This window comes from Oncorhynchus mykiss, chromosome 28, assembly GCF_057628025.1.
Source record: "Oncorhynchus mykiss isolate SJ-2025 chromosome 28, ASM5762802v1, whole genome shotgun sequence".
NCBI classification, from domain to species: Eukaryota; Metazoa; Chordata; class Actinopteri; order Salmoniformes; family Salmonidae; genus Oncorhynchus; species Oncorhynchus mykiss.
The window spans coordinates 25,957,944-25,971,293 of NC_143049.1; the positions used below are offsets into that span (position 1 = coordinate 25,957,944).

The 13,350-nt window shown below is 54.1% G+C and overlaps 1 protein-coding gene across 2 annotated transcripts in view; it reads left to right on the forward strand.

Annotated features, from left to right (window-relative positions):
- Positions 1-13,350, forward strand: part of LOC110508191 (neuropilin-1a) — a 78,233-nt gene that overhangs the window by 22,108 nt on the left and 42,775 nt on the right. For both annotated transcript variants that reach the window (XM_090224841.1, XM_036965890.2), the window contains exon 4: positions 12,388-12,615. In XM_090224841.1, coding sequence (XP_090080967.1) covers positions 12,388-12,615 — 228 coding nt within the window. The remainder of the gene's footprint in view (positions 1-12,387; positions 12,616-13,350) is intronic.

The window sequence follows — 13,350 nt, forward strand, 5'->3', positions numbered from 1 at the left end:
CTACGGCTCTGCTCCCTCTACGACTCTGTTCCCTCTACGGCTCTGTTCCATCTACGGCTCTGTTCCATCTACGGCTCTGCTCCATCTACGACTCTGTTCCCTCTACGGCTCTGCTCCCTCTATGGCTCTGTTCCCTCTACGACTCTGCTCCATCTACGGCTCTGTTCCATCTACGGCTCTGCTCCATCTACGACTCTGTTCCCTCTATGGCTCTGTTCCCTCTACGGCTCTGTTCCCTCTACGGCTCTGCTCCATCTACGACTCTGTTCCCTCTACGGCTCTGTTCCCTCTACGGCTCTGTTCCATCTACGGCTCTGCTCCATCTACGACTCTGTTCCCTCTACGACTCTGCTCCATCTACGGCTCTGTTCCATCTACGGCTCTGCTCCATCTACGACTCTATTCCCTCTACGGCTCTGCTCCCTCTACGACTCTGTTCCCTCTACGGCTCTGTTCCATCTACGGCTCTGTTCCATCTACAGCTCTGCTCCATCTACGACTCTATTCCCTCTACGGCTCTGCTCCCTCTATGGCTCTGTTCCCTCTACGACTCTGTTCCATCTACGGCTCTGCTCCATCTACGACTCTGTTCCCTCTATGGCTCTGTTCCATCTACGGCTCTGCTCCATCTACGACTCTGTTCCCTCTATGGCTCTGCTCCCTCTATGGCTCTGCTCCCTCTACGACTCTGTTCCCTCTACGGCTCTGTTCCATCTACGGCTCTGCTCCCTCTATGGAACCTCTACGACTCTGTTCCATCTACGTCTCTGCTCCATCTACGGCTCTATTCCCTCTACGGCCCTGTTCCTTCTATGGCTCTGCTCCCTCTACGGCTCTGCTCCATCTACGGCTCTGTTCCCTCTATGGAACCTCTATGGCTCTGCTCCCTCTATGGAACCTCTATGGCTCTGTTCCCTCTACGGCTCTGTTCCATCTACGGCTCTATTCCCTCTACGGCCCTGTTCCTTCTATGGCTCTGCTCCCTCTACGGCTCTGCTCCCTCTACGGCTCTGCTCCCTCTATGGCTCTGCTCCCTCTATGGCTCTGCTCCTTCTATGGCTCTGTTCCCTCTATGGCTCTGTTCCCTCTATGGCTCTGCTCCCTCTATGGCTCTGCTCCCTCTACGGCTCTGTTCCATCTACAGCTCTATTCCTTCTACGGCTCTGCTCCCTCTATGGAACCTCTATGGCTCTGTTCCCTCTATGGAACCTCTATGGCTCTGCTCCCTCTATGGAACCTCTACGACTCTGTTCCATCTACGTCTCTGCTCCATCTACGGCTCTATTCCCTCTACGGCCCTGTTCCTTCTATGGCTCTGCTCCCTCTACGACTCTGTTCCATCTACGTCTCTGCTCCATCTACGGCTCTATTCCCTCTACGGCCCTGTTCCTTCTATGGCTCTGCTCCCTCTACGACTCTGTTCCATCTACGTCTCTGCTCCATCTACGGCTCTATTCCCTCTACGGCCCTGTTCCTTCTATGGCTCTGCTCCCTCTACGACTCTGTTCCATCTACGTCTCTGCTCCCTCTACGACTCTGTTCCCTCTATGGCTCTGTTCCATCTACGTCTCTGCTCCCTCTACGTCTCTGCTCCATCTACGGCTCTGTTCCCTCTATGGCTCTGTTCCATCTACGTCTCTGCTCCCTCTACGGCTCTGCTCCCTCTACGACTCTGTTCCATCTACGTCTCTGCTCCCTCTACGTCTCTGCTCCATCTACGGCTCTGTTCCCTCTACGGCTCTGCTCCCTCTATGGCTCTGCTCCCTCTACGGCTCTGCTCCCTCTACGACTCTGTTCCATCTACGTCTCTGCTCCATCTACGGCTCTATTCCCTCTACGGCCCTGTTCCTTCTATGGCTCTGCTCCCTCTACGACTCTGTTCCATCTACGTCTCTGCTCCATCTACGGCTCTATTCCCTCTACGGCCCTGTTCCTTCTATGGCTCTGCTCCCTCTACGACTCTGTTCCATCTACGTCTCTGCTCCATCTACGGCTCTATTCCCTCTACGGCCCTGTTCCTTCTATGGCTCTGCTCCCTCTACGGCTCTGCTCCCTCTATGGCTCTGTTCCCTCTACGGCCCTGTTCCTTCTACGGCTCTATTCCCTCTACGGCCCTGTTCCTTCTACGGCTCTGTTCCCTCTACGACTCTGTTCCATCTACGTCTCTGCTCCATCTACGGCTCTATTCCCTCTACGGCCCTGTTCCTTCTACGGCTCTATTCCCTCTACGGCCCTGTTCCTTCTATGGCTCTGCTCCCTCTACGACTCTGTTCCATCTACGTCTCTGCTCCATCGACGGCTCTATTCCCTCTACGGCCCTGTTCCTTCTATGGCTCTGCTCCCTCTACGGCTCTGCTCCATCTACGGCTCTGTTCCCTCTATGGAACCTCTATGGCTCTGCTCCCTCTATGGAACCTCTATGGCTCTGTTCCCTCTACGGCTCTGTTCCATCTACGGCTCTATTCCCTCTACGGCCCTGTTCCTTCTATGGCTCTGCTCCCTCTACGGCTCTGCTCCCTCTACGGCTCTGCTCCCTCTATGGCTCTGCTCCCTCTATGGCTCTGCTCCTTCTATGGCTCTGTTCCCTCTATGGCTCTGTTCCCTCTATGGCTCTGCTCCCTCTATGGCTCTGCTCCCTCTACGGCTCTGTTCCATCTACAGCTCTATTCCTTCTACGGCTCTGCTCCCTCTATGGAACCTCTATGGCTCTGCTCCCTCTATGAAACCTCTAAGGCTCTGTTTCCTCTATGGAACATCTAATCAAATCAAATCAAATGTATTAATATAGCCCTTCGTACATCAGCTGATATCTCAAAGTGCTGTACAGAAACCCAGCCTAAAACCCCAAACAGCAAGCAATGCAGGTGTAGAAGCACGGTGGCTAGGAAAAACTCCCTAGAAAGGCCAAAACCTAGGAAGAAACCTAGAGAGGAACCAGGCTATGTGGGGTGGCCAGTCCTCTTCTGGCTGTGCCGGGTGGAGATTATAACAGAACATGGCCAAGATGTTCAAATGTTCATAAATGACCAGCATGGTCGAATAATAATAAGGCAGAACAGTTGAAACTGGAGCAGCAGCACGGTCAGGTGGAGTGGGGACAGCAAGGAGTCATCATGTCAGGTAGTCCTGGGGCATGGTCCTAGGGCTCAGGTCAGTTGAAACTGGAGCAGCAGCACGGCCAGGTGGACTGGGGACAGCAAGGAGTCATCATGTCAGGTAGTCCTGGGGCATGGTCCTAGGGCTCAGGTCCTCCAAGAGAGAGAAAGAAAGAGAGAAGGAGAGAATTAGAGAACGCACACTTAGATTCACACAGGACACCGAATAGGACAGGAGAAGTACTCCAGATATAACAAACTGACCCCAGCCCCCCGACACATAAACTACTGCAGCATAAATACTGGAGGCTGAGACAGGAGGGGTCAGGAGACAACATCTATGGCTCTGCTCCCTCTATGGCTCTGCTCCCTCTATGGCTCTGCTCCTTCTGTGGCTCTGCTCCCTCTATGGCTCTGCTCCCTCTATGGCTCTGCTCCCTCTATGGCTCTGTTCCCTCTATGGAACATCTATGGCTCTGCTCCCTCTATGGCTCTGTTCCCTCTATGGAACATATATGGCTCTTCTCCCTCTATGGCTCTGCTCCCTCTATGGCTCTGTTCCCTCTATGGCTCTGTTCCCTCTATGGCTCTGCTCCCTCTATGGCTCTGTTCCCTCTATGGAACCTCTATGACTCTGCTCCCTCTATGGCTCTGTTCCCTCTATGGAACCTCTATGGCTCTGTTCCCTCTATGGCTCTGTTCCCTCTATTGCTCTGCTCCCTCTACGGAATATCCATGGCTCTGTTCCCGCTTTGGCTCTGTTCCCTCTATGGAACCTCTATGGCTCTGTTCCCTCTATGGCTCTGTTCCCTCTATTGCTCTGCTCCCTCTACGGAATATCCATGGCTCTGTTCCCGCTTTGGCTCTGTTCCCTCTATGGCTCTGTTCCCTCTATGGCTCTGCTCTCTCTATGGCTCTGCTCCCTCTATGGCTCTGCTCCCTCTATGGCTCTGCTCCCTCTATGGCTCTGTTCCCTCTATGGAACCTCTATGGTTCTGTTCCCTCTACGGCTCTGTTCCATCTACGGCTCTGTTCCCTCTACGGCCCTGTTCCCTCTATGGCTCTGCTCCCTCTATGGCTCTGCTCCCTCTATGGCTCTGTTCCCTCTATGGCTCTGCTCCCTCTATGGCTCTGTTCCCTCTACGGCTCTGTTCCATCTACGGCTCTGTTCCCTCTACGGCCCTGTTCCCTCTACGGCTCTGTTCCCTCTATGGCTCTGCTCCCTCTATGGCTCTGCTCCCTCTATGGCTCTGTTCCCTCTATGGAACCTCTATGGCTCTGTTCTCTCTATGGAACCTCTATGGCTCTGTTCTCTCTATGGAACCTCTATGGCTGTGTTCCCTCTATGGCTCTGCTCTCTCTATGGCTCTGCTCCCTCTATGGCTCTGCTCCCTCTATGGCTCTGCTCCCTATATGGCTCTGTTCCCTCTATGGAACCTCTATGGCTCTGTTCCCTCTACGGCTCTGTTCCATCTACGGCTCTATTCCCTCTACGGCCCTGTTCCCTCTATGGCTCTACTCCCTCTATGGCTCTGCTCCCTCTATGGCTCTGTTCCCTCTATGGAACCTCTATGGCTCTGTTCTCTCTATGGAACCTCTATGGCTCTGTTCTCTCTATGGAACCTCTATGGCTCTGTTCTCTCTATGGAACCTCTATGGCTCTGCTCCCTGTATGGAACCTCTATGGCTCTGTTCCCTCTATGGAACCTTTATGGCTCTGCTCCCTCTATGGCTCTGTTCCCTCTATGGAACCTATATGGCTCTGTTCCCTCTATGGAACCTCTATGGCTCTGTTCCCTCTATGGCTCTGCTCCCTCTATGGCTCTGTTCCCTCTATGGCTCTGTTCCCTCTATGGCTCTGCTCCCTCTATGGCTCTGTTCCCTCTATGGAACCTCTATGACTCTGCTCCCTCTGTGGCTCTATTCCCTCTATGGAACATCTATGGCTCTGTTCCCTCTATGGCTCTGTTCCCTCTATGGAACATCTATGGCTCTGTTCCCTCTATGGAACCTCTATGGCTCTGTTCCCTCTATGGAACCTCTATGGCTCTGCTCCCTCTGTGGCTCTGTTCCCTCTATGGAACATATATGGCTCTGCTCCCTCTATGGCTCTGTCCCTCTATGGCTCTGCTCCCTATATGGTACCTCTATGGCTCTGTTCCCATTTAGGAAGTGTAATATACTGTGACAAGCCAAGCTACGACTCTGGCTATAGGTCTATCTTTACGACGAGAGAAAAGTGACACTGGAAATTGTCATAAACTGCTCTCATGATGAAGACAAGCACCATTTGTGTTAAAGATAGTGTATCGTCAGGGTGACTGATGAATGTGGTTGTGTCCCAAATGGCACCCTATTCTCTCCATTGCGCACTACTTTTGATCTGAGCCCTATAGGCCCCCAGTCAAAAGAAGTGCACTCAATTGGGAATAGGGTGCCATTTGGACTGCAGAACGATTGGAACACATCCGGCCGCCATATCCAGAGCTCCTCCCCTCATTGACCACATAATACGCACCAGTGGTCTTATAAATGATACACACTGGGTGTTCCACAGAACCATGAGTCTATATCTGTCTAGGCCTCTCCTCTCACTATTGTTTCACTGACATTCCTCAAACCAAAAACACATGTCTGGTGGTTTTGAAAGACGGACATTTTTCCAGGACCACATCAAACTGTGGCTTAGACAGGGAAAGTTCTCCGTCCAAGTGGGTGGAGTTTGGCAGGAGGTTAGTTGATAGACACAAAGTACAGGCAAGATCACACACTCTCTCTCTCTTTCTCTCTCACAGACACTCTCTCTCACACCAGCTGAGCCAGATCAAAACCTGCCCGCCTCTCCTCTGCCATTCATCATGTCACCCATATAATGACGCCACCTGTGTGAACATCAAGTGAGAGGAACCCTTACTCTTCTCTGTTATGTTGCATGCTCTCATGTATCAGAGGTCACATCTGGCACGGCAACACGAGAGACACATCTCTCTCCTGTGGGTCAGTGACCCACATCAACACTGTGTGCGTCTGTCATCTCATCTTCTCTACATCAGTCAACATTACAACAGTAACCTGGGCTTGCACATGTTATTTTATGACAGTCGACTGACTCCCTGACTTTTGGACTGTGAACTGTGTCTGTCATCATAGGCATCTTTGTGTAGACAAACTCTGTTGTGTCGAACGTCTTGTACATCAGTTGTAGAACTTGAATGTGTAAAATGCCATAATGTGTACAATGCCAAGCAAGAGTGACTTTATCTCCTCAAAGCGGTTTGTTGGGGTGGAGTGGGGGTGAGCGGTTAGTTGGGGTGGAGTGGAGGTGAGCAGTTTGTTGGGGTGGAGTGGGGGTGAGCAGTTTGTTGGGGTGGAGTGGGGGTGAACAGTTTGTTGGGGTGGAGTGGAGGTGAGCGGTTTGTTGGGGTGGAGTGGAGGTGAGCAGTTTGTTGGAGTGGAGTGGAGGTGAGCAGTTTGTTGGGGTGGAGTGGAGGTGAGCAGTTTGTTGGAGTGGAGGTGAGCAGTTTGTTGGGGTGGAGTGGAGGTGAGCAGTTTGTTGGAGTGGAGGTGAGCAGTTTGTTGGGGTGGAGTGGGGGTGAGCAGTTTGTTGGGGTGGAGTGGGGGTGAGCAGTTTGTTGGGGTGGAGTGGGGGTGAACAGTTTGTTGGGGTGGAGTGGGGGTGAGCGGTTTGTTGGGGTGGAGTGGGGGTGAGCGGTTTGTTGGGTTGGAGTGGAGGTGAGCAGTTTGTTGGGGTGGAGTGGAGGTGAGCAGTTTGTTGGGGTGGAGTGGGGGTGAGCAGTTTGTTGGGGTGGAGTGGCGGTGAGCAGTTTGTTGGGATGGAGTGGAGGTGAGAAGTTTGTTGAGGTGGAGTGGAGGTGAGCGGTTTGTTGGGGTGGAGTGGAGGTGAGCAGTTTGTTGGGGTGGAGTGGAGGGGAGCAGTTTGTTGGAGTGGAGGTGAGCAGTTTGTTGGGGTGGAGTGGAGGTGAGCAGTTTGTTGGGGTGGAGTGGGGGTGAGCAGTTTGTTGGGGTGGAGTGGGGGTGAGCAGTTTGTTGGGGTCGAGTGGGGGTGAGCGGTTTGTTGGGGTGGAGTGGAGGTGAGCAGTTTGTTGGGGTGGAGTGGAGGTGAGCAGTTTGTTGGAGTGGAGGTGAGCAGTTTGTTGGGGTGGAGTGGAGGTGAGCAGTTTGTTGGAGTGGAGGTGAGCAGTTTGTTGGGGTGGAGTGGGGGTGAGCAGTTTGTTGGGGTGGAGTTGCGGTGAGCAGTTTGTTGGGGTGGAGTTGAGCAGTTTGTTGGAGTGGAGGTGAGCAGTTTGTTGGGGTGGAGTGGAGGTGCGCAGTTTGTTGGGGTGGAGTGGGGGTGATCAGTTTGTTGGGGTGGAGTGGAGGTGAGCAGTTTGTTGGGGTGGAGTGGGGGTGAGCAGTTTGTTGGGGTGGAGTGGGGGTGAGCAGTTTGTTGGGGTGGAGTGGGGGTGAGCGGTTTGTTGGGGTGGAGTGGAGGTGAGCAGTTTGTTGGGGTGGAGTGGAGGTGAGCAGTTTGTTGGAGTGGAGGTGAGCAGTTTGTTGGGGTGGAGTGGAGGTGAGCAGTTTGTTGGAGTGGAGGTGAGCAGTTTGTTGGGGTGGAGTGGGGGTGAGCAGTTTGTTGGGGTGGAGTGGCGGTGAGCAGTTTGTTGGGGTGGAGTTGAGCAGTTTGTTGGAGTGGAGGTGAGCAGTTTGTTGGGGTGGAGTGGAGGTGAGCAGTTTGTTGGAGTGGAGGTGAGCAGTTTGTTGGGGTGGAGTGGAGGTGAGCAGTTTGTTGGGGTGGAGTGGAGGTGATCAGTTTGTTGGGGTGGAGTGGAAGTGAGCGGTTTGTTGGGGTGGAGTGGAGGTGAGCAGTTTGTTGGGGTGGAGTTGAGCAGTTTGTTGGAGTGGAGATGAGCAGTTTGTTGGGGTGGAGTGGAGGTGAGCAGTTTGTTGGAGTGGAGGTGAGCAGTTTGTTGGGGTGGAGTGGGGGTGAGCGGTTTGTTGGGGTGGAGTGGGGGTGAGCGGTTTGTTGGGGTGGAGTGGGGGTGAGCGGTTTGTTGGGGGTGGAGTGGGGGTGAGCAGTTTGTTGGGGGTGGAGTGGAGTGGCGGTGAGCGGTTTGTTGGGGTGGAGTGGAGTGGGGGTGAGCGGTTTGTTGCGGTGGAGTGGAGTGGGGGTGAGCGGTTTGTTGGGTTGGAGTGGGGGTGAGCGGTTTGTTTGGGTGGAGTGGGGGTGAGCGGTTTGTTGGGGTGGAGTGGGGGTGAGCGGTTTGTTGGGGTGGAGGTGAGCGGTTTGTTGGGGTGGAGTCGAGGTGAGCAGTTTGTTGGGGTGGAGTTGAGTGGCAGTGAGCGGTTTGTTGGGGTGGAGTGGAGTGGGGGTGAGCGGTTTATTGGGGTGGAATGGAGTGGGGGTGAGTGATTTGTTGGGGTGGAGTGGTTTGTTGGGGTGAGTGGTTTGTTGGGGTGGAGTGGAGTGGGGGTGAGCGGTTTGTTGGGGTGGAGTGGGAGTGAGTGGTTTGTTGGGGTGGAGTGGAGTGGCGGTGAGCGTTTTGTTGGGGTGGAGTGGAGTGGGGGTGAGCGGTTTGTTGGGGTGGTGTGGAGTGGGTGTGAGCGGTTTGTTGGGGTGGAGTCGGGGTGAGCGGTTTGTTGGGTTGGAGTGGGGGTGAGTGGTTTGTTGTGGTGGAGTGGGGGTGAGCGGTTTGTTGGGGTGGAGTGGAATGGGGGTGAGCGGTTTGTTGGGGTGGAGTGGAGTGGCGGTGAGCGGTTTGTTGGGGTGGAGTGGAGTGGCGGTGAGCGGTTTGTTGCGGTGGAGTGGAGTGGGGGTGAGCGGTTTGTTGGGTTGGAGTGGGGGTGAGCGGTTTGTTTGGGTGGAGTGGGGGTGAGCGGTTTGTTGGGGTGGAGTGGGGGTGAGCGGTTTGTTGGGATGGAGGTGAGCGGTTTGTTGGGGTGGAGGTGAGCGGTTTGTTGGGGTGGAGTGGAGGTGAGCAGTTTGTTGGAGTGGAGGTGAGCAGTTTGTTGGGGTGGAGTGGGGGTGAGCGGTTTGTTGGGGTGGAGTGGGCGTGAGCGGTTTGTTGGGGTGGAGTGGGGGTGAGCGGTTTGTTGGGGTGGAGTGGGGGTGAGCGGTTTGTTGGGGTGGAGTGGGGGTGAGCGGTTTGTTGGGGGTGGAGTGGAGTGGCGGTGAGCGGTTTGTTGGGGTGGGGGTGAGCGGTTTGTTGCGGTGGAGTGGAGTGGGGGTGAGCGGTTTGTTGGGTTGGAGTGGGGGTGAGCGGTTTGTTGGGGTGGAGTGGGGGTGAGCGGTTTGTTGGGGTGGAGTGGGGTTGAGCGGTTTGTTGGGGTGGAGGTGAGCGGTTTGTTGGGGTGGAGTCGAGGTGAGCAGTTTGTTGGGGTGGAGTGGGGGTGAGCAGTTTGTTGGGGTGGAGTGGGGGTGAGCAGTTTGTTGGGGTGGAGTGGGGGTGAGCAGTTTGTTGGGATGGAGTTGAGTGGCGGTGAGCGGTTTGTTGGCGTGGAGTGGAGTGGGGGTGAGCGGTTTATTGGGGTGGAATGGAGTGGGGGTGAGTGGTTTGTTGGGGTGGAGTGGTTTGTTGGGGTGAGTGGTTTGTTGGGGTGGAGTGGAGTGGGGGTGAGCGGTTTGTTGGCGTGGAGTGAGTGGTTTGTTGGGGTGGAGTGGAGTGGGGGTGAGCGGTTTGTTGGGGTGGTGTGGAGTGGATGTGAGCGGTTTGTTGGGGTGGAGTCGGGGTGAGCGGTTTGTTGGGTTGGAGTGGGGGTGAGTGGTTTGTTGTGGTGGAGTGGGGGTGAGCGGTTTGTTGGGGTGGAGTGGAATGGGGGTGAGCGGTTTGTTGGGGTGGAGTGGAGTGGCGGTGAGTGGTTTGTTGGGGTGGAGTGGAGTGGCGGTGAGCGGTTTGTTGCGGTGGAGTGGAGTGGGGGTGAGCGGTTTGTTGGGTTGGAGTGGGGGTGAGCGGTTTGTTTGGGTGGAGTGGGGGTGAGCGGTTTGTTGGGGTGGAGTGGGCGTGAGCGGTTTGTTGGGGTGGAGGTGAGCGGTTTGTTGGGGTGGAGTCGAGGTGAGCAGTTTGTTGGGGTGGAGTGAGGTTGAGCAGTTTGTTGGGGTGGAGTGGGGGTGAGCAGTTTGTTGGGGTGGAGTGGGGGTGAGCAGTTTGTTGGGGTGGAGTTGAGTGGCGGTGAGCGGTTTGTTGGGGTGGAGTGGAGTGGGGGTGAGCGGTTTGTTGGGGTGGAATGGAGTGGGGTTGAGTGGTTTGTTGGGGTGGAGTGGTTTGTTGGGGTGAGTGGTTTGTTGGGGTGGAGTGGAGTGGGGGTGAGCGGTTTGTTGGGGTGGAGTGGGAGTGAGTGGTTTGTTGGGGTGGAGTGGAGTGGCGGTGAGCGTTTTGTTGGGGTGGAGTGGAGTGGGGTTGAGCGGTTTGTTGGGGTGGTGTGGAGTGGATGTGAGCGGTTTGTTGGGGTGGAGTCGGGGTGAGCGGTTTGTTGGGTTGGAGTGGGGGTGAGTGGTTTGTTGTGGTGGAGTGGGGGTGAGCGGTTTGTTGGGGTGGAGTGGAATGGGGTTGAGTGGTTTGTTGGGGTGGAGTGGAGTGGCGGTGAGCGGTTTGTTGGGGTGGAGTGGAGTGGCGGTGAGCGGTTTGTTGGGGTGGAGTGGAGTGGGGGTGAGCGGTTTGTTGCGGTGGAGTGGAGTGGGGGTGAGCGGTTTGTTGGGGTGGAGTGGAGTGGGGGTGAGCGGTTTGTTGGGGTGGAGTTGAGTGGCGGTGAGCGGTTTGTTGGGGTGGAGTGGAGTGGGGGTGAGCGGTTTGTTGGGGTGGAATGGAGTGGGGTTGAGTGGTTTGTTGGGGTGGAGTGGTTTGTTGGGGTGAGTGGTTTGTTGGGGTGGAGTGGAGTGGGGGTGAGCGGTTTGTTGGGGTGGAGTGGGAGTGAGTGGTTTGTTGGGGTGGAGTGGAGTGGCGGTGAGCGTTTTGTTGGGGTGGAGTGGAGTGGGGTTGAGCGGTTTGTTGGGGTGGTGTGGAGTGGATGTGAGCGGTTTGTTGGGGTGGAGTCGGGGTGAGCGGTTTGTTGGGTTGGAGTGGGGGTGAGTGGTTTGTTGTGGTGGAGTGGGGGTGAGCGGTTTGTTGGGGTGGAGTGGAATGGGGTTGAGTGGTTTGTTGGGGTGGAGTGGAGTGGCGGTGAGCGGTTTGTTGGGGTGGAGTGGAGTGGCGGTGAGCGGTTTGTTGGGGTGGAGTGGAGTGGGGGTGAGCGGTTTGTTGCGGTGGAGTGGAGTGGGGGTGAGCGGTTTGTTGGGGTGGAGTGGAGTGGGGGTGAGCGGTTTGTTGGGGTGGAGTGGGGTGAGCGGTTTGTTGGGTTGGAGTTTAGGTGAGCGGTTTGTTGGGGTGGAGTGGAGGTGAGCGGTTTTTTGGGGTGGAGTCAAGGTGAGCAGTTTGTTGGGGTGGAGTGGAGGTGAGCAGTTTGTTGGGGTGGAGTGGTTTGTTGGGGTGAGTGGTTTGTTGGGGTGGAGTGGAGTGGGGGTGAGCGGTTTGTTGGGGTGGAGTGGAGTGGGGTGGAGTGGAGTGGATGTGAGCGGTTTGTTGGGGTGGAGTGGGGGTGAGGTGGTAGGGGCAAGGGGTTTGTGGGGGTGAGAGGTGTGTTGGGGTGAGGTGGTGGGTGTGAGGGGTTTGTAGGGGTGAGGTGCTAGGGGTGTGTGGTTTGTTGGGGTGAGGTGGAGTGGTGGTGAGAGGTTTATTGGAGTGAGGTGGAGTGGGGGTGAGGGGTTTGTTGGGGAGAGGTAGAGTGGGGGTGAGGGGTTTGTTGGAGTGAGGTGGAGTGGGGGTGAGGGGTTTGTTGGAGTGAGGTGGAGTGGGGGTGAGGGGTTTGTCGGGCCACAAAGTCTCCAAAAACAACCCAGGGTGTTTGTGTCTGACTGCAGCAGTCAGTAAATACCAGGCGCCCCCCAGTCAAAACACAGACAGAGCCAGCCAGTGGCACTGAAGGTGTGACCAATAGGAACAGGCTCAGTGGACACCTCAGTGGTAATTGAGTAAATGGACTCAGGAACCCATGAACCCCTGCTAACAATGGTTTATATAAATCCAAGTGACAGCATTGTAGTTATGTCAACATATTGCTTGCTTTCAGATCCTCAACTGCTGTATGATCAGTGTTACAGACAAATACAGTGATTATGGTGATAAATAACAGCATTAATACATTTAATACAAACATAAAGCCACAAAACTACAGCCATGGACCCAAATATTATATGTCAGAACAGGATAAAGACATGCAAAGTTTCACATACAATGCATATTTTTTTCCATCTTCTCATCAGGACCTGAGTGTTCTAGAAACTTCACCTCGTCTAAGGGCGTTATAAAGACACCAGGCTTCCCTGACAAGTACCCCAACAACCTGGACTGTACCTTCATGATCATCGCCCCCAAAATGTCAGAGATCGTGGTGGACTTTGACACGTTCGACATGGAGCCTGACACCACCCCTCCACCCGGGGCACTGTGTCGCTACGACTGGTTGGAGATCTGGGATGGGTTCCCTGCAGGTGAGAGTGTGACCCAACCAAATCATGAGAAAATATCATTACTTGACACACTAGAAAGAATTAACAAAAAAAACAGAGCAAACCAGACTGCTCTTTGTCCCTAAACAAAGAGTATACGGTGGCAGAATACATGATCACTGTGACTGACTTAAACTGAAGGAAATCTTTGACTATGTACAGACTCAGTCAGCATAGCCTTGCTATTGAGAAAGGCCGCTGTAGGCAGACCTGGCTCCCAAGAGAAGACAGGCTATGTGCACACTGCCCACAAAATGAAGTGGAAACTGAGCTGCACTTCCTAACCTCCTTTAAAATATATATATATATATATATATATATATTTGACCTTTATTTAACCAGGTAGGCCAGTTGAGAACAAGTTCTCATTTACAACTGCGACCTGGCCAAGATAAAGCAAAGCAGTGTGACAAAAACAACAACACAGAGTTACACATGGGATAAACAGACATACAGTCAATAACACAATAGAAAAGTCCATATACAGTGTGTAGAAATGAAGTAGGATAAGGGGGTTAAGGCAATAAATAGGCCATAGTGGTGAAATAATTACAATGTTGCAATTAAACATCCTGCCAAATGTATGACCATATTAGAGAAACATATTTCCCTCAGATTACATAGATACACAAAGAATTTGAAAACAAACCCAATTTTGATAAACTCCCATATCTATTGGGTGAAATTCCAGTGTGCCATCACAGCAGCAAGATTTGT